Raw genomic sequence first — 26362 nt, forward strand, 5'->3', positions numbered from 1 at the left:
AGGGTGCGGTGGATATATATATATATCAAGCTATATATGTAGTTATTATCTCTTATTTTTAAACATTGTAGCTACGTGATAACTATCATTAACAAATTTAAATACTGGATGAATCTAGTTTGTTGAAGTGGAGAGAAAATGGTGAATCAGTGAAATTGAAAATTGGTCCTTTGCCACTAGGAATATTTTTTGATATCTCATTCCCTTTTTGACCTTTGTCCTTTGAATTTGAGCTATTTTATTCAAAAATAAATAACTAAATAAAAGGAGTTGACATATTTTACCCCAAAGTACATACTATTGGCATTATAAATAATAATGTGCCCTAAAATCATATTTTTATACATTACACCTACACTACATATTCGACCTAAAAACATCCATATTGCTTCTAAGGGGGTGTCCAAGTTGGTGGAGTAGGTGAACTCTTGGCCAGATGTCAAGAGTTTGATTCCCCCTACCAACACCTTCTTGGACTAGTCTGTCACACAGGACTTGCCTAATATGTTTATCTGGCTAACGTAGTTTGAAGGTTATTGCGTTAATCCGAGGGTTTACCCAGTGCACACCGAAGGTAGGACTGTGGGTTTCCACGTCACAAAAAAATTAAATAAAAACATCCATATTCAATTTTTAGCATGTAAAGGGGGAATCAATTATTAAGGAGTACTGATTAATTGAGGAAGCTAGATTCAAGTGTTCTTGAATAACCCCGCTTGATCAATTGTTCATATACGAATTATAATTATAATGATGAACTAACAATATGAATAGATAAATAAATATTATTCTTTATGTATTTAATCATATATGGCAACTAATTAACAAAGATTAGTGAATACTCATGGAGAGAAAACTAGGATAATTATTGCGTGATCAATTATCTTGAAAAATTTCAAAAAAATATACAATACGTACACAAGACTATGCATGCTTAATATATATATATACGAGTAATGGATGGATATTCAAAAAATTTCCAAATGACGATTGAATTACAGTTTCAATTACAGAAGATAATTATTGGGTGATCAGTTATCCCGAAAATTTTCAAATAATTAATATACAAGATACGTACACAAGACTATGCATGCTTAATATATACATAGACGAGTAGTGGATGGATATTCAAACAATTTTCAAATGATTATTGAATTACAGTTTCAATTACAAAAGATGATTCACAAAAAAGCTAGCGGATCAAAATCAGTAAAAATTCATCAAAATCGAAAAATCCTATCTCTAAATCTCACTTACACCGTAAGCTGCTAACATCACCGCCAAATAGAGTCGACGACGGTGATGTTATGCAATGTATTTGAAATCGTCACTCATCAGTCACTTCATAATTCACCATACAACTACATTTCACTAATCGTGATATACAATGCATGAAAAAACCAAGCCTCATATCAATATCTAAACACTTCGTAGAATCAATGAGAGCCAATTTTTATCTATCATCTCCCCATCACCAAGCATTGCAACTGCGCATCTGAACCCAGAGTCAACCATAGGGATGACAATTTTCGCCATAGTTTCGGGTACCCACGGGAAAAACACGAAACAGAGCTGGTTTGGAGGGGTGTTAATGGGTTCGGGTTTGGTTTCGGGTTTGGGTGATTGGGGATTTTTTAAAATCTCAGCAATCCCCGAACCTGCCATGATAGAACCGATAATAATAAAAAATTAATAAATTAATATTAATAATAATAATTGTAATTTTATTTAAAATATAAACTTGCATTTCACATGTATACTGAAAAGCTAATACTCAAATCTCATTTTTTCGGTTCCTCTCTCACCCCGTCTCCCTCTTCGTTCCTTCCCTACCACTCTCAGTCTCTCAACCGATCGCTTTATTCGTTGATTTGTATTTTTAAAAATAATTTTAATATTTCAAGTAGGACGGATTCAGGATTTAATCCCCACGGGTTCGGGGATTCACCCCATCCCCGCCCAATTTTCATATCCATAATGGGGATGGAGACGGGGATGACATTATTTAAACTATATTTAACCTATGAAAAATGGCTGAATAATTTAAATATACTAAAATTAAATAAAAACAATATAAAACTCAAATTTCAACCAAAAACAATTAAAAGCTGGCAAGAAAAAATTCAGTAGGAGAAAATTATTAAGATTTCGGTTCATCGTTGAAATCTCCTAAAATTCACATATTATTATTTCTAATTTAAATTTCATTTATTCCTAAGGTGACGAGTTCTCTTAATTTATTTAATATATTCTCTCGAACTATATAAAACCTAATATATGAACCATTAAAATTCAATTTACTCAAAAACAAATAAATTAAATAAATATATCAAAATATGTGAAACATCCTAAAACTACTACTGAATTTTTTTTTTTTTAAATCTCTTATTATAAAATAATGAATATAAATATATATATGCCCATACATATATATATCGTACTTAAAAATAACTTTACTTAATTTAAAATAAAAATACACAAAAAATACAATAAAGGTACACGCATGCAATTAAATACTTAAAACTAATTACTAAATAATAATTTATAAGAATGTCATAATAAAATTCCTAAATAATATTTCTTTCACAAAAATTCATGAAAACTTAGAACATAATTACTTAAATGTAAAATTCATGCATATACTAAAAATCTATAATAATAATACATATGCGGAAATATATGTTCTAGTCTCAACATAAAAATCATCTTAGAGCAATGGTCACGGGTTCTAACCGCCTGGATACTCATATGCCCTCGCCACCAGTCGGGAACACATTAACTTCATTAACATTCTGCTCACCTGCACCATTTAAATCTAGTGAGCCTAGAGGCTCAGCACGTTCTATCCTTATATAACAAAATGAAACCACACACAAGCACACATCATATAAAATACGTGAATAATAATTATACGTGCATGCTCTTAAAATATTATGCATATAAACATGAATAAATAATTATAATGCTTCATCATCATGCTAAATATAAACATCATATTTAATAAATCTCATAAAATGTCTTATCATAATTTCTTAGTTCTCAACAGGTCGTATCCATGTCGGTGGCATCATACTGAGCGATTGATCAATCTATAAACCAACGTACGCGGCGGTGGGATTTCCACCTCTGTGCTGCCACTTCACCAGCCCTCTCAGCTGGATCCATAAGCTCATCATACTTATACATCATTAGGAAGGTCACCGGACCCAGGTATCCCGACCTCCAACCACATCACTTTCCACCTTCACTTCAACTTCCATAAAAATATTTTTCATAACATGCTCTTAAACTTATCATGAAAATTCTTAATGATGCATGAACATAAAAATTCTCATTATTTCTTTATTTTCATGAAAATTTGCCCGTAAATATATATTTAATTTATTTTCTTAAAAATCATACTTATATATCTAATAAAAATGCATGCATGAATTAAATATATATTTACGGACATTTATTTTCCAAGGACTTGTTCGAGCTACTGACCACTAGACTTAAACTCAAAAATTCCTAGACTGGCTCAAAAACCCAAAAGCCCAACCTGACCTGGCCCATTAAGCTTCATGGGCCCCCAGGCCCATGAAAAACTAATGGGCTCACTAAAAACATAATTTAGGCCCATCAACTTATTAACTTAAAGTTAAATTAATAAAATTATTAACTAACCATTAACTTATAAATTTGACTGATAAAATTACTAAACCCGACACAACTTGGCCCAATAATTCTCATGAATCACACGGCCCATGAAAAATTAGTGGGCTCACTTCATTAATTATTTAAGCCCAAAATTAATATTAAATTAGTGTAATTAATTAATTAAGTCAAGCCCAAACCCATTAATTATTAACTAAATCTCTTATTTAATTTAAAATAAAAATACCCGAGTTCAACTAATATAAACCAAACCCGAACCAAACTAACTTGACCCATTATATTTTAGACCCGATCCGGACTCGAAAAGCGGAGCCCGGCCTGCCAAAACACAAGACACAACCCTAGCTTACCTCTCCCTAAGCCCAACTCGAGGCAGCCCTGAGCGGCTTCAGAAAATCTAATCGTACCTCCTGCTCAGGCCACCTTTGGCCGTGAAACCACATCTCATACTTAGCCAACACCCAGACGGTTCTAACCCAACAAATTTTACCTCAAACCGTGGTCTGTGGAAGAAGAACGAACCAAAACACTCTAGACCTAGTTTCTGCTCGCGCGCAGAACGCGAGCAGCCACTTCCGGCCGTTCGGCCGCCAATCTCCGGCAATAACCGGCCGGATAACCACCTGAAAAATCTTCCCCAAGGTCTTGGGGTTCTAACCTAACTGGAATCACCCTAAAATACGCTCTGTGGACCGAGAACGAGCAAATCTCCCAACCTCGCTCAACCTGCGCGACCTGCTGCGCATCAGAAGATATGGCCGGTTCCAGCCCTTTCCAGCCATGAACCAGCCCTCCAAACCGACCCTAAGGACCCTAGATCAGACCCCTAACAAAGGTGCAGCAGTCCCGATCAAGCCGTGGTCAGAAAACTCGTCAACATGAGCCTTATGCATAAAAAACGTGATTACATGCATGAATCATGAATAATATCCTTAAATTCTGAAAACACATGCATTAACAAATCATTCATAGTAAAAATCAGTGTATATGATTTAAATGGTGGCCAAGAATGGATTCGAGACATGTCTTGATGAATATTTACAAGAAATAACGTTTATGTCGCGTCGTACGGCTCTCCGGGACGAACAGATCTCCAACCAATATAAAATCTTAAAAGCTCGGCTACGGGGCTGTGAAAATCTTGCTGGAACGATGAAGATGATGGAGAAAGGTTGAGGGAGGCGGCTAGGGAGTTGAGGCGTGAGATAGGGTAGAAAATCTTAGGATAATATTTGGGTAGTCTAGGTTAAATATTTAAATAAATACTTTGGGTAGATAATTACTAAAATTTAAACTAAAAAAATACATGATAATTTGCTAAAAACTTAAAAATCCCGAAATAATAAAATAGGTGATTTTTAAAACTTAATAAAAGTCATTAAAATGATTTATTTTGGGTAAAAACGGACATCTAAATATACATATATATAAATACCATAATTTTCTTCAAATTATACCTTAAATAATATTTTAAGGCTCCTAAAAATCTCCGAAAATATTTTGGGTGAAAACAAACATCTCGTCCGTCCACGGCCCCGCCTACGCGATCATAAAATAAACTTTCTCAAATAAATTCATAAACCACAGAAAACAAATTTAAATGCCGAAAAAATATTTAAAACATGAAAATAAATCACATAATTTAAATAATCACTCATAAAAACAATTTAACACATTTTCACATTATTTTAAACTTATTAAATCTCTTAGTTATGCATGCGGATTTACGTAGCAAATTTCCGGACGTTACAATATGAATGTAACACATATATATCAATTCAGGACAATCAAAATACATAATTAACGCATATGGAGATGTACGTAGTGCACGTAGCGACACCTAAGAGTACTAGATAATAATCGTCCTCAAGATAGATGAACTGAACTACAAGTTGAACGATTCGCAACGTGCACAAATAATGCATATATATATATATATATATATATATATATTTGATCCCCCGCACCCTAGGGTGCGGGGAATCCGTGCACACCCGTGCTCAAAATAATTCCGATTGACTTGAAATTTTAACGGTAGGATCATTTCAAAAATACAAATCCAACGATATATCATATGCTACAAATTTCAATCTCAATGGCCGGAATCGTGAAGATGACCAAAAAACTGCACATTTAACCCTATTTTCGGCCATCTTCACGATTCCAGCCATCGAGATTGAAATTTGTAGCATATGATATATCGTTGGATTCGTATTTTTGAAACGATCCTACTGTGAAAATTCAAGTCAATCGAAATTGTTTTGAGCATGGGTGTGCACGGATTCCCCGAACCCTAGGGTGCGGGGGGATATAAATATATATATCAAGCTAGATATGTAGTTATTATCTCTTATTTTTAAACATTGTAGCTACGTGATAACTATCATTAACAAATTTAAATACTGGATGAATCTAGTTTGTTGAAGTGGAGAGAAAATGGTGAATCGATGAAATTGAAAATTGGTCCTTTGCCACTAGGAATATTTTTTGATCTCTCATTCCCTTTTTGACATTTTTCCTTTGAATTGGAGCTATTTTATTCAAAAATAAATAAATAAATAAAAGGAATTGACATATTTTACCCCAAAGTACATACTATTGGCATTATAAATAATAATGTGCCCTAAAATCATATTTTTATACATTACACCTACACTACATATTCGACCTAAAAACATCCATATTGCCTCTAAGAGGGTGTCCAAGTTGGTGGAGTATGTGAACTCTTGGCCAGATGTCAAGAGTTCTATTCCCCCTACCAACACCTTCTTGGACTAGTCTGTCACACAGGACTTGCCTAGTATGTTTATCTGGCTAACGTAGTTGGAAGGTTATTGCGTTAATCCGAGGGTTTATCCAGTGCACACCGAAGGTAGGACTGCGGGTTTTCACGTCACAAAAAAATTAAATAAAAACATCCAAATTCAATTTTTAGCATGTAAAGGGGGAATCAATTATTAAGGAGTACTGATTAATTGAGGAAGTTAGATTCAAGTGTTCTTGAATAACCCCGCTTGATCAATTGTCCATATACGAATTATAATTATAATGATGAACTAACAATATGAATATATAAATAAATATTATTCTTGATGTATTTAATCATATATGGCAACTAATTAACAAAGATTAGTGAATACTTATGGAGAGAAAACTAGGATAATTATTGGGTGATCAATTATCTTGAAAAATTTCAAAGAATATACAATACGTACACAAGACTATGCATGCTTAATATATATATAGACGAGTAGTGGATGTATATTCAAAAAATTTCCAAATGACGATTGAATTACAGTTTCAATTACAGAAGATAATTATTGGGTGATTAGTTATCCCGAAAATTTTCAAATAATTAATATACAAGATACGTACACAAGACTATGCATGCTTAATATATACATAGACGAGTAGTGAATGGATATTCAAACAATTTTCAAATGATGATTGAATTACAGTTTCAATTACAGAAGATGATTCACAAAAAAGCTAGCGGATCAAAATCAGTAAAAATTCATCAAAATCGAAAAATCCTATCTCTAAATCTCACTTACACCGTAAGCTGCTAACATCACCGCCAAATAGAGTCGACGACGGTGATGTTATGCAATGTATTTGAAATCGTCACTCATCAGTCACTTCATAATTCACCATACAACTACATTTCACTAATCGTGATATACAATGCATGAAAAAACCAAGCCTCATATCAATATATAAACACTTCGTAGAATCAATGAGAGCCAATTTTTATCTATCATCTCCCCATCACCAAGCATTGCAACTGCGCATCTGAACCCAGAGTCAACCATAGGGATGACAATTTTCGCCGTAGGTTCGGGTACCCACGGGAAAAACACGAAACAGAGCTGGTTTGGAGGGGTGTTAATGGGTTCGGGTTTGGTTTCGGGTTTGGGTGATTGGGGATTTTTTAAAATCTCAGCAATCCCCGAACCTGCCATGATAGAACCGATAATAATAAAAAATTAATAAATTAATATTAATAATAATAATTGTAATTTTATTTAAAATATAAACTTGCATTTCACATGTATACTGAAAAGCTAATACTCAAATTTCATTTTTTCGGTTCCTCTCTCACCCCGTCTCCCTCTTCGTTCCTTCCCTACCACTCTCAGTCTCTCAACCGGTCGCTTTTATTCATTGCTTTGTATTTTTAAAAATAATTTTAATATTTCAAGTAGGACGGATTCAAGGATTTACTCCCCACGGGTTCGGGGATTCACCCCATCCCCGCCCAATTTTCATATCCATAGTGGGGATGGAGACGGGGATGGGGCTTAATCCTCGTGGGTTTGAGTTCAGGGATTCCCCGAATGGGTTTTAATTTTGGGGACAGGGATGGGGACGGAAAACCCGTCCCCGCCCCGCCCCCCAGCCCATTGTCATCCTTACTCAACCCAACCATCTAGTTGGGCTCTCTCCTTCATCATCCACATGTTTCAGTTAGAGTTGTTCATCTACGGCTATAGGTCACCCTTCTTTTGCAGCCAATTTTCTCCATTCACATGTGACTTCTTGCTCCGAGAGGCCATGTGCATGAGAGAATTTTTTTCTTCCAACTTTAGAAGGACGAAAGCACAAGCCTCTGTCTCAACCTCCATCTTTGTTGTATCTGCAAGAACTTTGTTTTTGCGACTGATAAAATATTATAAACGTTTGACTTCGTTTTGTATCAATTGGCCTTGGTTTCCTCGGGATTTAGATTCACCATTTTTACTTTAATCTATAATAACTTACAATAGGAATCCATATCTAATCTATAATAAGCCAATAACCCGAATATAAACCCAAATCTAACTCAAAGATTTTAAAATTATATAAAAATTGTGGCTTTTGTGAAAAATTTTCCATTTGAATTCTATAATTTACTTGGTTCCCACCAAATTATTAAAAACGGAGAAATTTAGAGATAACTAAGCACATATCCATCGAAATCAAAACAAAAAAGAGCTATAAAATATGCATCATTGTTCCAAAATACATTAATTTAATAGAAACAAACCAAAACATAACAAATCGAAATGAAAAAACAAATGTAAGGCCCGAAAATATTAAATTATTAATTATGGAATTTGAGAATTAAATTTCATATTATGGGCTAAGATTTATTTGAGAAGTTATGGATATGATAGATTTAATTTCCGAGCCGAAAATATTTAATTTGAGAATTGACGGATTTTGAGAATTAGATTCCGAGAATTCTTAAATTAAAAGAATAAATATTCGATTTGAATATTTATGGAATTTAAGATTAAATTCCATGTTTCGGGAATTAAAGAAGATTATTTTGAAGATATAACTCGATCAGGGACTGATTTGCAAATATCGAAGTTGCAGGGCTAGAATGCAAAAGGCCGGGATTATTTGATTAATCCGAATTTATTTAATTTTAATCCGAAAATATTTAATTTGGGAATATTTAGAGTTTTGATTTAAATTCTAATATTCTTAAATTATTTAGGATTGAAATTGAATTAAAACGAAGGTCGAGGACTGAATTGCAATTAATGAAGACTTGAGGGACTAAATTGCAATTTATGCAATATCTATCCGAATTTGATCAGAGTTGTAAGCATGTACATGTGCCTAAGTTGTGTAACATTCAGAATTCAGAAATGACGAACAGAGGAGCTCGAACCCCTTTCCTTTTTCCTTTTGATTTTTGATTTTCAAATCGTCGTAACTTTTGCGTCGGTCGTCCGATTTTGATTCCGAAAGATGTTTTGGAATCTTTGCGACGAGTACTTAGATTTGATGTAAGTATTTGATCCTTTCGATATGTTTTGAAGATCGGTATATGGCAGAGATCAGTACTTTGGTAGATGATCACGTTCTTGACGTGTTGTATCGTTTATTTTCGAAACTGAATTGAATATAGATTATGAAATGAACTTGTTAGGATGTTCAGCTTGTGTTTGATATACTTAGATGCTGTTATGAAGATTAGAATGATGTAGTAATGATTTGGGATATACGTATGATTTGAATTGGAAATTGATTCGAATTCGATATTTCGTCGGTTACCAATTTTTAATCGCTACGCCGTCGATTCGTGTTTTGCGACCAGTTTGATAGCTGATTATCAAGATGAGATGTTCGTTGATATGTTATCGATGATATAGCATTTTTATGTCTCAATTTCAGACTTGTTTTGAAGATTAACGACGCATAACTCCGAATGAGAACCGAAGACGAAGAAGTGGAAGTTTGAAATGGATTGAATGAATATGTGTTGATGATTTGGACTCGATTCTGAAAGGAATGAATTGAACGAAGCTTGATGTGAATGCTTTGAGGTTGTAGTTCAGATATGAAGAATTCAGAACAGACGAAATACGAAGGTAAACGTGGACTACGATTTGATTGGGATTACAACTCGAGATGGTTTGTATCGAGTTCCCCTAAATCACATACTTATTTGCTTAATTTCTTATGTGTCCTATGAATGTTTGAGTAAGTCTTTGTTGTTATTGAACGCCTTTATGATTATATGTTGCATTCATCTTGCAAGACTTATTCCTTGATTTCGAAATGAACGGAAACGTTCGATTAGACGATTTGAGGGATTGTATATGTATGGCCTGGGTGGTTGTTTTAGCCTAGCGTCTGATCTACATATATAATGACTTCAAAGTCTAGAGAAGCAAGATAGTAGCCCCACCTCGATTGGGTGTGTCGGTGGTTTAGCTATGATATCTTCTTTTCGGGATCCCAACCGACGAGATAAGAAATGAACCTTGTTTTAAAAACATGCATTGTCTTTATTTATATCATGAGTTTGATATATGCTTTGCTATGCATGTTTAGTTGCTTTTACTGGGAAATATATTTCTCACCGGAGTTATCCGGCTATTGTTTTGTTGTATGTGTCATTGCAATAGGAGGGAGTGGAACCGGGCAAAGGCGTACTTGAAGAACAAGGGAATGAGATGAACATAGCGTGATGATCCGAGTTAGACGAGTTGAGTGAGCTGTCATGATGTAGGGTTGAATTCTAAACATGAGCATGTTCTAGCTACTTGGTTTGAGACTTGTTGTTGATCTAGATTTGGTCTTGTTGTTGTTCATAGGATTTGGAAGATATGTTAATCCTTGATACAATATGATATTGATCTTGCATGTATAACATTGCTTCTTGCATGTTTATAAGCCTTTATGATTATGTTTTAAGGCCTTGTAATGGTTTATTCCTATCAATTATAGCATGTTAGAATGCATGTTGGATGTTGCTATGGATTAAATCATGTATGAATCCTTGTAGGAGATGATCTTGAATGAAAATGCATGTTTGGATTCATTTTGACAGCAGAAAGGTTCTTCTGTTCTGTTTCTGGAGATGAGCTCGCTCGATCGGTGAATTATCACGGATCGAGCGAGGCCATGTTTGCCTGAACATAAACTTGAAGAATTGTGGCTCGCTCGATCGGTGATATATTGCGGATCGAGCGAGGCCACCAATATCTGAACCCGAGAGTTGAGCAATTGTTGCTCGCTCGATCGGTAACTTTTTACCGATCGAGCGAGGTGCTCAAATTTTTTTTTTTAAAAAAATTTTATTCTTTTGTTTAGACATTGATACTTGTCTATTATTGTTGATTAATTGATTATGAGAGATTAGAACTCGGGTCGTCACAACAAACAAACAAACAAACAAATCAAAACGAAACGAAAAAACAATTAAATTAGCTGTGTGATAGGAAAAATATCATGTTACTGCCTAAAATACAATTGTAATAGAAAATTACTCTTTTCTATAGAATATCTTAAGAGGACGCAAAATAGATCTTCTCGGTCGATTTGGTTTTTTTTTTACTCTGATTGATTTGGAGAATTTTCGGAAAATATCGATTCGGGATATATTTCGGAAGTGGAAAAGGTGAATGAGTGCGAAATAGATGAAGGGAATGGAGAAATTGGGAGGAGTGAACGAAACGATGAAAATATTTTGAGAGGGGAGGGAGTAGGGGATGGAGGTGTGAAAAGTTGGAGAAGTGAAAAAAAATAAAACTTTAAAAGACCAACTATTTAATGACATTAGACTAAAAATGTCATTATAGATATGTTTTGATGATTTATATTTTATTCAGTTAATTTCTTTTTACAAGTGTCCTTAAAACATACTTTTACCAACATTATACAAAAAATGTCATCCCACAAATGTCATTATATCTGATTTTTCTTGTAGTGCAAACATTACCTAAGTGTGGGTGGACATGCATCTGCAAGCGGCAGAGCTGAGGTGCAAGAGTGACTAATGTTGAGCCATGTATGCATGTTGTGATGCAATCTCCGTGCGTGAAACATATGGGATCGAGCACGATAAAAATTTTCTACGAAATCTTCCAAACAGCTCCTCCCACGACTACTTGCATGATCAAAATTAAGGCTTCAAACAGTTTCAGGCCTCTCCTACTGATTGTATGACCAGGTTTCTTTGATCCAAAATCAATATATATATATATATATATTGACAATAATTATAATCTTTATTGATAAATAGAATTGTTATGTGTTAGAAATCAACCAGAATAATTCGATATTCCGAAAATTTTAACAGACGAACACACACAGCAAACTCAAGAGCATGATCCCAGATAAAACCACACAACACAGATCAAATACCAACTCACGTAAAAACGATTAAGCAACACAAGTATTTACGTGGTTCAACAAGAAATTTTTCAACGTCCACGGGAGAGTAACTGAACACTTTTATTAATCACGAACAAGATAAATTCAAGCTCAAACCGAGCTTATTACAGAACCAGGCCAGACAAATCTAACGCTAATGCAGACTCAATTCAAGATTTTGATCCTTGAATTATCCCGTCACAATCTACGCCCCGGTTCTCTCATCTGAATTCTATATTCTCTTCTCTCTCAAGATATTTTTTGGAGGTTTAAGAATTTTATTTTCTGTTATATATGTTAGTTTTCGTAGCTTCGATCTGTTTATATAGAAAAGAAACAAACTTTCATCTTAGGCTTTTAGGTCAACAACTTATTACGGCCCAATCTCCAAGTCAACATGACCTAACTCGGATGAGTTCTTTACGGATTGAAGCAATCGATCTGTTCTCACGTTTTATATTTTTTTATATGCTTCCTCGCACTAAGCCCCAAACTCCACGGATAATCGATCTGCCAACATAACTCATCTGACCATCAACTTCAATCCAATCATAGTACTCGATATGACCATGGACTCATCTGATCACTGAGTTAATCTAATATCTACTTTGATCTTATCTCATCTTCTTTATGTCCACTCGAGCTGATAGAAACACATTTTAACAATCTCCACCTTGATTCTTTCAGGTTGACTACTTCTCTTCAATCCAACCTCCATAGGCTAATTTCCAATCACCGTAACTAAGTCCAAACATTTCTTGAACTTAGCATACGGAAGTGACTTCGTCGTAACATTTGCAAGATTTTCTTCTGATTCTATCTTCTCAAGGATCACATCTCCTTTTTGCTTTAATTTTGTCTTGTTGGTCTATTGTGCATCGGTTTTTAACCAATTATATACCACCACCCACACTTCGTAATACCAATTATATGAAATTAATTAATTAATTTACATATTAAAATATTTTGCATTTTATTTGAGTTCAAACAACATGAATAACTAAGATAAATATTTTGGCAACCTTTGATAGTTCAATTTTCTATACACTATTGCAAATTTTGTCCTCCCATCAACTATGCACGGAAACATGGTGATATGTTGTGATGTTAATTTTCCATATTGTGCATAACTGGTATTATTATGATACACAATAAAGGTATTACAAAGGTTAAACAAAATATATATTACTTTTTTATTATGTATTTACGTTCACCTTCAATGAATCTAAATATCATTTTGGAAACTTAAAGAAAATGAAGCATGCATGACAAATGATGTCGACCATAACAAATTGTGCTAGACGAGATTCTTCAAGGAAGTTCCATACATATATCTTATGTTGTACATAACCAGAGATAAATACCCGTTTTTTTTTGTCACAAGAAACATTAACGCTTAAATATCAAATGAGATATTATACGTATGGCTCATAGAACTTAAAACTTATTTCAAATCATTTGTTTTTTGTTCTATTGGTGATTCTACATCTTTTTTTTAGTTTCGAGTAAAGACCCCATGTTTGAAGCCACTAAACTTCACTTTGAGAATTTTCTCAACAAACATGGGAATCCTAGAATTGTATTAACTAATTAAAGTAATTTTGGTGGGGAATAATGTTCCAACTTTAATTTCAGACATCTATATGCTTTCAAAGCATTCTGTTTCCTGACTTTATTTTTGGTTAAGATGTCTCATTTTCCATTTCCTTTAATTCTTTATTTCCAGAATCATGAGTATAAGCCTAGAGAATATATTCCTCATACAAAGTTTGCTTACACGTGAAAGTCGTTGAAGTTCCTTTGTTGGGATCTGAATAAATACTCGAGAAGATCTGACTGCGAAATTTAATTTCTTATGGCTCCAATGCATTTTCTGTTACCCAATTATTTTTTGGTATGTTTTTTGTAGCTAAGTTGAGTGTCTTCAAACCTAGCTACCTCTCATTACTCCCTATATGTCATGAGCTTTTTTTAATTCTTTTGTTGTTTTTGCGGTGACCTAGTATATAAACAACTTTGTACGTACATACCATTCAACAATGTTAAACAAAGCACCATGTAATATAGTATACTTAAAGTTTAATTTTTTTACCTTATGTTGTCACTTGTCTATAATCCTTTTCTTCTAATTGCCTGAGATACAATGATTTGCGATCAAATGAATTAATTTTTTAAACTAAGATTTCAGAAATTGCTTCATACGTACAAAAGATATCTTCGTTCATCATATAGAAGATTCTAATGAAATATGTGAAGTTATTAACATTACAAATTGGTGATAAATTAAACGGAAACCATGGTAATCTCATTATTATTATCTGCCTTTTGCTTCCATTTTTCAACAAATTTTGAACGACAAAAGGATGTTATTTATATTCTTTTTTCCCCTTCATGGGGCGTCCCCATACTTCTAATTTTACCCACATCACATGCAATGATGCAATTTTAAATTGCACAACAATTTCAATTTTTTATTCTTCCATTTTTTTCGTTCTCCATATATATATATCCATACATGAACTAAATATTATTTTCTTATAGGTTTTGTTTAAATATGTGTTTTTTGAAGTGGTCAAAAATGAGTTTTAAGTTCATTTGAATTAAGAATGTTTCTATGAAAATCAATTTTCTCTTTTACAAAAGTTGTTTGAAAGTGTACTCATGGAAAGAATGTTTAAAATATACTTTCAATGCAGGTCAATTCCCTGTTAAATAAGCTGACAGTGGAGAAAAAATGTGCTACTCTGCAAAATAATAAACTTCAACAATAACTGGTAAACCCTTGCCATTCTTTTTTTTTTTTTTTTTGCTTGATTCCGAAACTCATGTTTAGCTGGCCTTGGTGAATATTCAAGAGAAAATAAGTAATATGAAAGATTCAAATTTATGCAATGATAACCGAAGGTGTGAAATTTCTGTCTATCTGCTTGTTTATGATGTTAACTCAGGTACTACTATTGCTTGATACCTTTTTTTTTGAATGCATGAAATCAACCACTTTTCTGTATTTAAATAATGTCTCGAGGAAAATTATCTTTCATACTATCTCAATTACTAATTTTGTGTTGTTAGCTAGAGTACTTGAAGTGTAGTCGGTTTTTGCTTATTAGTATGCTTGAAGTGTAGTCGGGTTTTGTTTTTCCAGTATTTGAGAGTGATTGTTGAGTCTTTCTAGGCATGCCCAAGTTCCAAATCATATTTTATTTATTCAAACAAAAAAACTAAACATTACTCAACAACTCCTTATTTGGATTATGTGGTAGCAAATGAAACACTCTATTTTTTAAAAAAATATTTCTTGTGAAAAACTGTACGTTAAACAAATTCAAACTGCATTCCTTTCTCTTATGGAAGTGCTTTCGCATAATCCTTTCGAGCACTGTCTTTTTTTTTTCTTGCTCTCTATGTTGTCTGTTTTCATGTTCCCGTTCTCTTTGTTGGGTTCCTTCTCTTTTTATTTTTTTCCTTCCCTTGTCAATGTATTTCAGATGCATTGGATTTTAATCGATGGGCGTGTCAAATATATTTAGTAATCTTTCTAAAGAATAAATTTTTAGGTTCATCTATTTTTGTGGCATTTGCGTGCGTCTTTAAAGGTAGGAGCCAGAAATCTCATCACATGTGCAAGATCGATCCCATCATGCAATTTTATTGGTAATAGATAGATCAATTTTAATTTTCGCTACAAAGATGGATTCTACAATACGTTTATATCTGATAAATACATATATAATTGTTTTCCTTTTCGACATACAATATTTTTCAGTTACCACGAATAAAATACTTTGAACAACACCAAATGTCTACTCTATATTTATCTTAATCAAGGCTAAGAACAAAGAAATTTCTTTGGCAAACTGAAAAATGGAGTATGCAAATTCTTCAGCATCGATTTTTTTTCTGCATATATTTCCTTTCGATTAAATTTGCAAAATTATTAATAGCACTACGAGCATCTAATTATGCCCAATCGGGTTATACTTCTGTTTAAAAATTTTCCATGCTTTTTAAAAATAAATTTATTTGTATAATATTTTAAGGTTTTTTTATGTATTTTTTACAGCATTAAATACAAGTTTTCCAATATTATATTGTTACATGTGACATAAATCAACATACTTACGTGATGACTCATGTTTTAGACTCATCAACCTACCATGAGATGTGCAAAATACAACACAACATATGTCATAAATCATTTATGACTCATCATATATCTTATATGATATATTATAATTGTTAGTATAATATACTTTATACATACCATGTTATTAGTTTTTTACAAATCGTCAGACTAACTATGTTTTCAAGCATTTTTTTCCCTCTGTTCACTAGGTACAAGTTCCGTCAACACATCAAATACAATGAATTATGATGCTTATTGTACTTGCATTAACTGTACTCAATGTCAGTTCAACTACTTACTACATAAAGAAATTGAAGAAAAGATTAAAAGATTTTACTGTAATTCAGTGTGGACTTTTATCTTAAGAAGAGTGCTTTATATGGAAACAAAGCTGTCGCTTTTGCAAAATTATGCAACTGATATAGAAGAAGAGGTTGATTTTAATAATATGCATTGAAATCAACATGTATATGGTTAAATAAATAAGAGATACATTTTTTTTATTTATTATAAGATATGTTTAGTTATAAAAAGTATATGTACGATAATTGTAAAATGTATTTTAACAAAATATATGTACCTATCTAATTGAACTTTGTAAAATAAATATATTGTAATTTCATGTATCTTAATTGGTATGTATATATAAATTTACATTTTTCTTTTAAACGATCATTAGCGAAATCTGTGTAAGTTCGTCGATATAAATTTTTTCTATTTTTGATCTAATCTTTAATTCAAGTACTATCATAGGATTTATTAAATTTGGTTAATTATTCATACATACATTCTTAAGTCATTAATTAAAAATCTTGGTAAACACCTAGTTATATATATATATTTTTTGAAGGCACTTACCTAGTTATATATAAAGGGGAACGTAAAACGAAATTCAAGAATTCACAGTGGCGCGACCGCTGAGTGAGCGCGGGACATTTTCAATTTCGTGGAGTCGATGATGATATTCTCCCAACTTCAACAGCTAGCTTAGCTTTCTTCCCATGGCGAATTTTGATTTAGAGCCTCCTTCCTTCTCTCTAGGGCTCGATTTCGACACAGAATCGGTACCGCCTCCCAACTCATCAACCCAGCCAGCTGAACAGCCTCCGATTCAAATTAACGAAGACGAAGATTTTGAATCCCCAGTCAGGGTTTCTAACCCACCTCGGGTGCTTAAAAGGCTCCGAAAGGGGCCCGCCCTACAGCCCAAATCCGAGGTCCGAAATGGAGAAGCCAGTGATGCACGGGTGAAATGCGACGTGGATGATGAAATTGAGGGTTTTTCTTCCGAGGAGGATTGCCCTAGAGGTACAAGTTCCATTCTTTTGCCTTTAATTGGAATATGGTTTTTCGTTTAAATGCCAGTACCTTTTCCAGTCGATAGATGAACCCATTTATGAAATTCAATGATATTTGTTTATGCTAGTGATTTGCCTGAAATAGACTTGAATGTGACTGTAAATGTCCTTGTTTGGAGTGCTGTAAAGAATTTTGAATAATTGTCACGAGATGTTGTTATTGGCTCCTCTGTCTGCCAAGTTTTTGCAAGGAAAATTGGCCCAATGCGAAATATATAAAAGGCAATGCATGTTTTTCATTTTTCAGGACGATGACTTTTTGATATTTTTCACCCCTAGTACCTCTGCTAGCGCTGTCCCAAGTGCAGTGTGGGAAAAAAGTGGCTTCAGACTTATGAAGCAAATCGTTTGGATCTTCTTTCGGTTGTTTTGTAGCTTCAAAATATTTAATGATCTAAACATTGAATAGCAGAATTGCTGTTCTTGCTAGTAGAATCCACGTGTTATGCACTTTTGTAATTCAAATGGCATGATTTTAAAATTTGGCTAACTAGCTCTTGGGTGGGTATCAGCGAATTAAAAAAAAACGAAGACAGATTGATGAATCTGATGAATTTGGCCATGTTTGGGATAAGCCTAGATAGTCTGTTGATGAAATAATCTTTCAAACTTATCAACTATTCCACAATTGCTTTTGGAATTGACAAAGAATCATGGTAGATAATCAAATGCTTTACTAAAATGGTTTTATTCTAAGTTATACAGACTGCTGCCAATCAAATTGCATCTGAGAATAAATTTAACTGTGCTAATTAAGCTGAAGACAGGACTTGGCGCATGATTCTTTAGTGGTTTTGTGGAATATTTCTTTCTGCTATCGCGTGATACATCATGTGTTATTTTATGTTATTTATCCTCGACCTATATCGTCCTTCGTTTTTGGAGTTTTTTTTAACGTTATCCTAGCAATAACCTTAGTGCTGTCACAGTTCTCTTGGCATCAAAATAACATTTGTCTGTTGTGACTGTCTTGGCTGTCTCACATTATTCTTTAGTTTCATTGTAATGGCTCGAGACACTATGGTCACCTTTACTTTTCATTCGCTCGTGATCTTCATCTATGTTTTCTTTAGCTGGAAATCCTCCTGGTCATTCTAAATGTAGCAGCTCGAAGCCCTCACTGCATGGCCGGCAAGTTTTTACACAATCTGGTAGTATCTGGAAATCAACCAAGAGGGAAGAGGTTTTTGGTTATTCGACACCTATCAGTCCTCTCCGAAGATTCCAGCTGATTGAATCTGATTCGGACGATCCATCTGATGGCGAAGATGTGTCTAAAGTTGGTTGTTCAACTTCATCTTCTGGGAAAATGCAATCAAATCCTCGTCAACATGCAGCCTCTGGCTTCTTTGGGAGAGGGAAAGCATCAGTTGGTGATCACGAAACTGACTTGTGGAATGATTTCTGCAAGGAGAAGAATTTTCACATCCCTACACCTGCTTTTGATGAGGTCTGTCATGAATATTTCAGATCCAAGAAATCTGAGAATGAAGTGGTAATTAACCGTGAGGACTCTAACAGTGGGAAGAACTGGAATGTGGGTTCTTTTGCTCCAGCTCATTGCTACTTTTTCCATGATGATTCAAGAATTCAGAAACTGGTTCGTGATCGTTTGCCCAACTTCTTCCCCTTGGGAGCAGCAAAAAATCAGGAACATAAGCAGCAAAAGGCATCAGTTATTGATTACATGTATTGCTATCTCAGAATTATTTGTGATTCGACCGTTATTTTTCCTTCTTGTGCTGTGTGTGTGTGTTTTTTTTAATTATCATTATCATCATCATTAATATTATTATTTTTATGTGAATCTGTCTATATGTTCGCAGGCATCAATTCGGCCATGAAGAGAATTCAAAGAGAACATACGAAACTAGCTCCACGAGGACCAAGAGAAATGTTTCAAAATCGAACTCCGTCATGCCTGAAGATTCTGAGAATTGGGTGAATCCAAAAGGTCGTGGAATTCCTAAAAATGCTGGCAAGAGAAGGGTGCATTCTGACAGTAAATCTGGTGGTCACTGGTACACCAACTCAAGTGGCCAAAGAGTAAGTGCAACTTTACATATAAATACCAATTTATTCTCTTTTCAAACTTTTGGTTTTTTTTGTCTATGAATCCAGTTGCACAATAAATGTGGATGAGGTCATAGTCTCATAGATATACTCAATATCTAACTATAGTACACATTTCTCAAACTTATTCTCTTGATTATTCTTGTTCTTAGGTAAAGAATGACTAAGATGGCAGTATGTTTTGTTACGCTCCATTCAATATTCATGCAAATTTTATTCTTTTATTAAATTAATCTTATAGCAGTTGATGGATTTTGTATCAAGACTAATTTAGTAGTGGGATACTTTGTTCTCGTAGTTCAGCCATGTATATTCCTAGTACTTTATGGCCATCATTTCTCAGTTTTTTGTCAATTGTAAGCAGCAAAGAAGAATCCCAATGACATTTAAACATTTCACACTCAATATTTGATATTTCTTTTAAACCCAATCCTTATATATCTTGATGGCAATATGAGGTAATATATATATATATATACACACACACACACACACACAAATGGGAATTCTGTGCTGCCTACCCGGTTGGCAGCTAACTGTGGGCGTATGTCCACGTGGCGCCAATGTGGCAGCCATTTTCCAAAACGCTTCTCCCAACTTCACGACCGTGTTTCTCTCTATGGTTAGCCACATTTTATTTTTATATTTTGTACCTCTCGCTCTGCCTCGCCGCCGCCGCCGCTCACACTCACTGCACCACTCGTCCATGCACATTAGCACATCCCATTTCCAAATTCATAGATTAATTTCTTTCTCTTCATCCACATGTAAAGACCGAAGAAATTTCCAGAAATCAAATCACATTTTGTTCGGCCTTTTCTTTTCTAAAGTAATCAGAAATTTTTCCTGTTGCTTACGAATTTTTGTCCTCGTTCTTTTTTTGTCGTCGAAAACCTATGAAAAGGGCTTAGGAAGGAAATTGTGGTGGGTTATGAGATGTTTGGGTTTCTTTCTCTGCAGTCATGGCGATTATCATACCATTTCCTTTGTAATTTTTTTTTTCTCTGCAGCCATGGTGCTGAAGCTATTAGAGCATCTCAAGTCTATTCATATCTCCATTAACGATTGAAGAAAATTCACCTACTCTTCAACATTTTCCTTTATTTTTTTTAGAAAAATATTAAAATCCATGTGGCTACCAAGTGGGCGCCACGTGGACAGATGCACACAGTATGCTGCAAACCGGGTTGGCAGCATAGCATTTCCGTGTGTGTGTGTGTGTGTGTGTTTATAAATTCAATCAAGGTAACCTTGCCAGTGAAGTTGATATCTTCTTCTGGACGGCCCTGCACACACTTGCACCCGTTTGTGATTAATTTCTTGCATATATGATTTGATTTACAGTATTAATCAAACTGCCAAATGATTTTCAGGTTTACGTTAGCAGAAATGGTCAGCAGTTGAGTGGTCCAAGTGCTTACAGGGGTTATAGGAAGGTACCTTTAGAAATACATATACATAAGTAATTTTTTTTTTGAAGGTTACATAAGTATGTTTTATTATTTCATGTGTGTTTATTAGTGATAATGCAATTGCCTCAAAAAAGAAAGAAAGATAATGCAATGTTCTCCTGTAAAGTGTCCATTCAATTCCAATGACTAACCTTTTCTAAAATTACAACATTTGTGCTGGTCAACATTCATCACCATTTACCATATCTTGAAAGGTTTTTAACAACTTTCTGCATGTTGAAATTGCCATGTTTATAACTAACTGGATGTACTATGGTGAGACACACAAGAACAATAATTCAGTTCCAATTCACGAATCAACGATGGTGATTGTGCTGACAGGAAAGTGGAATCGGGTTCAAAAATTCGAAGAAGAAAGCAGCTGCGAAGAGGAAAACCGCTGCAAAGAAAAAAAGTGCTCCCAAGAAGAAATAAGCCTTGCCCATTTCGGAAAATTCGACCTGCGCCTTCAGGCATGTATTTGTGGTTAATGAGTAATATATACAATCTTTTATTTACTGTACTACAATTCTTCATCCAAACAAGACACCCTTTTGTCTAGTTGTTTTGACTTGAAGCCATTTGCATTAGTGCTGGCGTGTGGCCTGAGATTCTAGCCATCACACTGTCTTCACAATTTCTTGAAAATGGGTTATGTTTGCATTAAATTCTAGGAAATATTTTCGTTTGATTTTATTTCCTTTTTTTTTAAAAAAAAAAATACTGGATGCCGTTTTTCAGTATAATAAATTTAAATTTTCTCCGTTAATAAGTGAAAATTTACTCTTTCCAGGATGATTGTGCCCGAGCTTGGCTCTTGCACAAAAACTGTAGCCCAAAAATTGTTAATTCATGGAATTGAAATTTTTGGTATTTGGTAAAAATTTAAAATATAATAATGTGAATTAATAATATAAAATTTTAAATAAATAGTATTTTATAAAATTTGCAAAGAAATTTTAAATCTGATGAAATATTATGAAATCTCACAAAATCTTACCAATTTTACAAAAAAATCTTTGAGGTAAATGAAATCTCATAAAAATTCATCAAATATCAATCAAATTTTGAAATCTCATTTTATCAAAACCGAATCCCATGTAAATCTTTCATTCCACACTTATAGTGGAATGGATTTGGAGAAGATTTGGAATTGCAAATATTTATGAAATAATATATCAAAATGAGATTAATATTTGATGAGATTTCATTTAAACAAACGAAATCCTTACAAAATTGATCGAATTTCATGTGATTTAATTGAATTTGAGTTTTAAAAACAATAAAATAAATATATTTATAAAAATTACCCATAAATTTCATATATTCTTTAAAATTTTTACAAAATATCATTTATTTAAAATCTATACCATCAGTTTCCATGATTATATTTTAAATTTTTGCCAAACACAAAAATAAAATTTCAATTCCATAAATCCATCTATAATCTTTATTTTTCACTTAATCTTATCGTTCATAATCTCTTCCTATCGTTAGACTAACATTAGATGATATATACTAGGTCGAAACTATTTTTTGGATGTGTGAAATATATTACTGTTTTTGAGTAATTGATTTATTGTCCTGTAAAATTAAAGAGCTAAAAACTAAATGTCACAATTATGGAACAAAATCTTGGATAGATTATAATAAGATTACGTGTAAGATATAATTTAGTTTTTTTTTATTTTAATCATTAAAATGTATAAAAATTTGATGGTAAAAAGTAATATGAATGCCCTACTAAAATACTAAAGGAGTATCCAATGGTAGAGATATTGTCTGATGGAGGCTGAAGATGGTTATAAAAATACAGACAAAATCATGCGTTGTCCCCTCTGACTCACAATCGAACATATAAGCAACCAATTCACCATTCTGGTTCATGTAATTTTTGCGGAGCCATGGATTTTAAGCTGGTTTTCTTGATTCTGGTCGTGCTGACGATCGGCGACGCGGCTGAGTACATTCGACCACCGCCGCGCAACATGATTCACTTCCCGTGGCAACCGAGGCCCTCTTCTCAGCCTCAACAGGTGAAATTCTTTTCCTTTTTTTTTTTTCAGAGGGGGATTCAGGAAATGAAGGTGGAACTGAAGGTTGTTTCGTGTTTTCTTACCTTTTTCTGTCATAGTCTTTTATGGTAGTTTGTTGCTATTTACTGGATCTGGAAAGAGAGTGTCTTGATTGTGTTTTTTTGGTGTTCTCTTAAAGGGTTTGCGAGATTTTGGTTTTGAAGTTGATTCTTTGTGGCTTCGCAGTATTTATTTCAAGAACAGGACAACATTTATTTATGCGTATCTTTTAGGGGATAACGTTAAATTCGGAGTTGTAGGTACTTTTTTATTTAGTATGTTGGAACCGCTATTGGTCTGCTATACCTGACTTTATGGCTGAATTTATTACACTCGATCTGGTTCCCTTTAGCTTTTTCTGAGAAGTGAAGAAAGTTTGGAAAAGTTGCCCGTTTCAAGTATAATCTGTCCCGTGTGTTTTTGTCAAGATTGAGTGGCTCTTTGACTCTTTTGGTTTCAATTGCAGGTTCACATCTCCTTGGCCGGAGATAAACACATGCGGATATCATGGATAACTAGCGACAAACATGCTCCTTCCATTGTTGAATATGGAACATCATCTCAAAATTACAGTTTTAAAGCTCAAGGAGAGACTACTAGTTACAGTTATTTACTGTATAGCTCTGGATTGATTCACCATACGGTGATTGGTCCACTGGAATATGGCACGCTGTATTTCTATAGATGTGGTGGGGAGGGTGCTGAGTTTCAACTCAAAACTCCGCCCTCTCAGTTTCCAGTTACGTTTGCTGTGGCAGGTGATTTAGGTCAGACTGGATGGACCAAGTCGACTTTGGACCACATAGACCAGTGCAAATATGATGTACATATGCTTCCTGGAGACCTTTCCTATGCGGATTATATGCAGCACAAGTGGGACACATTCGGGGAACTAGTACAGCCACTCGCTAGTGCAAGACCATGGATGGTGACCCAAGGGAATCACGAGAAGGAGAATATACCATTCTTCATAGACAGCTTCAAATCCTATAACTCAAGATGGAAGATGCCGTATGAAGAGAGTGGGTCCAGTTCGAATCTCTATTATTCGTTTGACGTGGCCGGAGTTCATGTCATCATGCTTGGTTCATATACTGATTATGATCAGTACTCCGATCAGTATAGTTGGCTGAAGGTCTGTTTAACTTTGCAACATTATATGCTTCATTAATTGATGTATAGTTAGGCATTGCATTTACCAGCATATGTGTATCACATTAACTGGCATGTAGATATAACAGCTATAAGATTGATTTGTCTTAAGAAACTTTCTCAGAAAGAGAAATGGGGCGTTTTAGGTTACTGATGAAGCATTGCATTATAGGATTGATTTGTCTTAAGAAACTTTCTCAGAAAGAGAAATGGGGCGTTTTAGGTTATTGATGAAGCATTATTTTAGATACACTGTTTTGTGATCTTTATATCCTTTTCTACTTTAAATTTTTGCAGTCTGATCTTTCAACGGTGGACCGTGAAAGGACACCCTGGCTACTTGTGTTGTTTCATGCCCCATGGTATAATAGTAATGAGGCTCATCAGGGTGAAGGTGATGACATGATGGCAGCGATGGAGCCCTTGCTTCATGCTGCTAGTGTGGACGTTGTTTTTGCTGGCCATGTTCATGCTTATGAGCGCTCTGTATGATTTCAACCTATTGCTTCTACCATCCTAATTATCTTCGAGCAATTGACGACTTAATTTTTTGTTGTTAACAGAGGCGTGTGTACAATGGTAAAGTGGATCCTTGTGGAGCTGTTCACATTACAATTGGTGATGGTGGAAATGGTGAAGGTTTAGCTCACAAGTGAGTCATTTTTTAATAAGGGAAAATTATGTTCGGTATCAACAAAAAATCTGTTAATTTAGCTACTTATTTAGGTGGGAAGGTTTCCTTACATTCTTCTGTTTTTCTACATGATGTTCCATGTTTGTGTTGCAACTTGATTCTTTCCCCTGCCTCCTCCTGCCACCAGAAACGAAAAGGAAAAGGAAAATTTGAATCTTTGATGGCCTTGATCTGTTAATTAACATCTTCACTCATACTTAATTATCAATACTCTGTCTGGCAAGTCCGATAGAGATGACCATTCTTGTTCTTAGATTACATTGTAGAATCCTTGAGTTAAGTTATTTTACACCATCCTCCGCCATATCCTCAATCCTTTTAAGGAGTTATTATTATTGCCTGAAATGGAGGATTAAATTTCATTCCGACCATTTGAATTTTTGAAAATCAACTTATAGGTACTTGAATCCCCAGCCCGAGTGGTCCGTCTTCCGCGAAGCAAGTTTTGGTCATGGTGAGTTCAAGATAGTGAACTCTACTCATGCATTTTGGAGTTGGCACAGGAATGACGACGACGAACCAGTGAGGTCTGATGAAATATGGGTTACGTCTCTACTTGGTTCTGGTTGTGTTGCGGCAAAGAGTCACGAGCTAAGAAAAATTCTACTCGAACCTTGAAACTGATGGCTTATATATTAAAGCATTTTACATGTACCGTAAAACTCCGAGCTTGTTGGCTGTTCAATATCTGTATCTATATTACTACATAATACCTGCCGGCTGGCACCACAAAGAAATTTTAATTATAATGTACTTTAAGATTTATCTTTGTAGTACTCTGGAGTTTTATATACTTAACTTGATGCTGAATATCATATAGCAGTTCATAATTCTGATGTTGGTGTTTCCTTTTGCAAAAATTATCATTCATGTGGAGAATATACATTAAAATTTGGATACTAATAAGGAGAATTGGAAAATCCGTAAAAAAGTATTTGAGATATGATGAATGGAGACTCTCTCTGAATCAAAATCATCAAGCTTGCTTCGGATCTTTAAGTGGGGTTTAATTTCAAAATCTTTGTATCTTTTGTTTCAAAATTAGAATATGACTAAATTTTAACATAATGGATACGCATAATTAGATGGATTAGTGAGGGAAAAGATCTATTTTTCCTTGG

General features: G+C 34.2%; 2 protein-coding genes across 2 annotated transcripts; both read left to right on the top strand.

Annotated features, from left to right (window-relative positions):
* The first annotated feature begins 17324 nt into the window (after positions 1-17324).
* On the top strand, positions 17325-21910 carry LOC140875203 (uncharacterized). The gene is made up of 5 exons (XM_073278804.1): positions 17325-17746; positions 18870-19485; positions 19623-19842; positions 21243-21305; positions 21663-21910. Exons 1-5 carry the CDS (start codon positions 17440-17442, stop codon positions 21753-21755), a joined length of 1299 nt encoding a protein of 432 aa, XP_073134905.1. The 5' UTR covers positions 17325-17439; the 3' UTR covers positions 21756-21910.
* A 1157-nt stretch (positions 21911-23067) lies between these two features.
* On the top strand, positions 23068-26071 carry LOC140884181 (purple acid phosphatase 18). The gene is made up of 5 exons (XM_073290849.1): positions 23068-23356; positions 23862-24530; positions 24845-25033; positions 25111-25199; positions 25640-26071. The coding sequence occupies exons 1-5, from the start codon at positions 23225-23227 to the stop codon at positions 25857-25859; spliced, it is 1299 nt and encodes a 432-aa protein (XP_073146950.1). The 5' UTR covers positions 23068-23224; the 3' UTR covers positions 25860-26071.
* The last annotated feature ends 291 nt before the right edge of the window (positions 26072-26362 follow it).

This window comes from Henckelia pumila, chromosome 1 (genome assembly GCF_033568475.1).
Source record: "Henckelia pumila isolate YLH828 chromosome 1, ASM3356847v2, whole genome shotgun sequence".
Lineage (NCBI taxonomy): Eukaryota > Viridiplantae > Streptophyta > Magnoliopsida > Lamiales > Gesneriaceae > Henckelia > Henckelia pumila.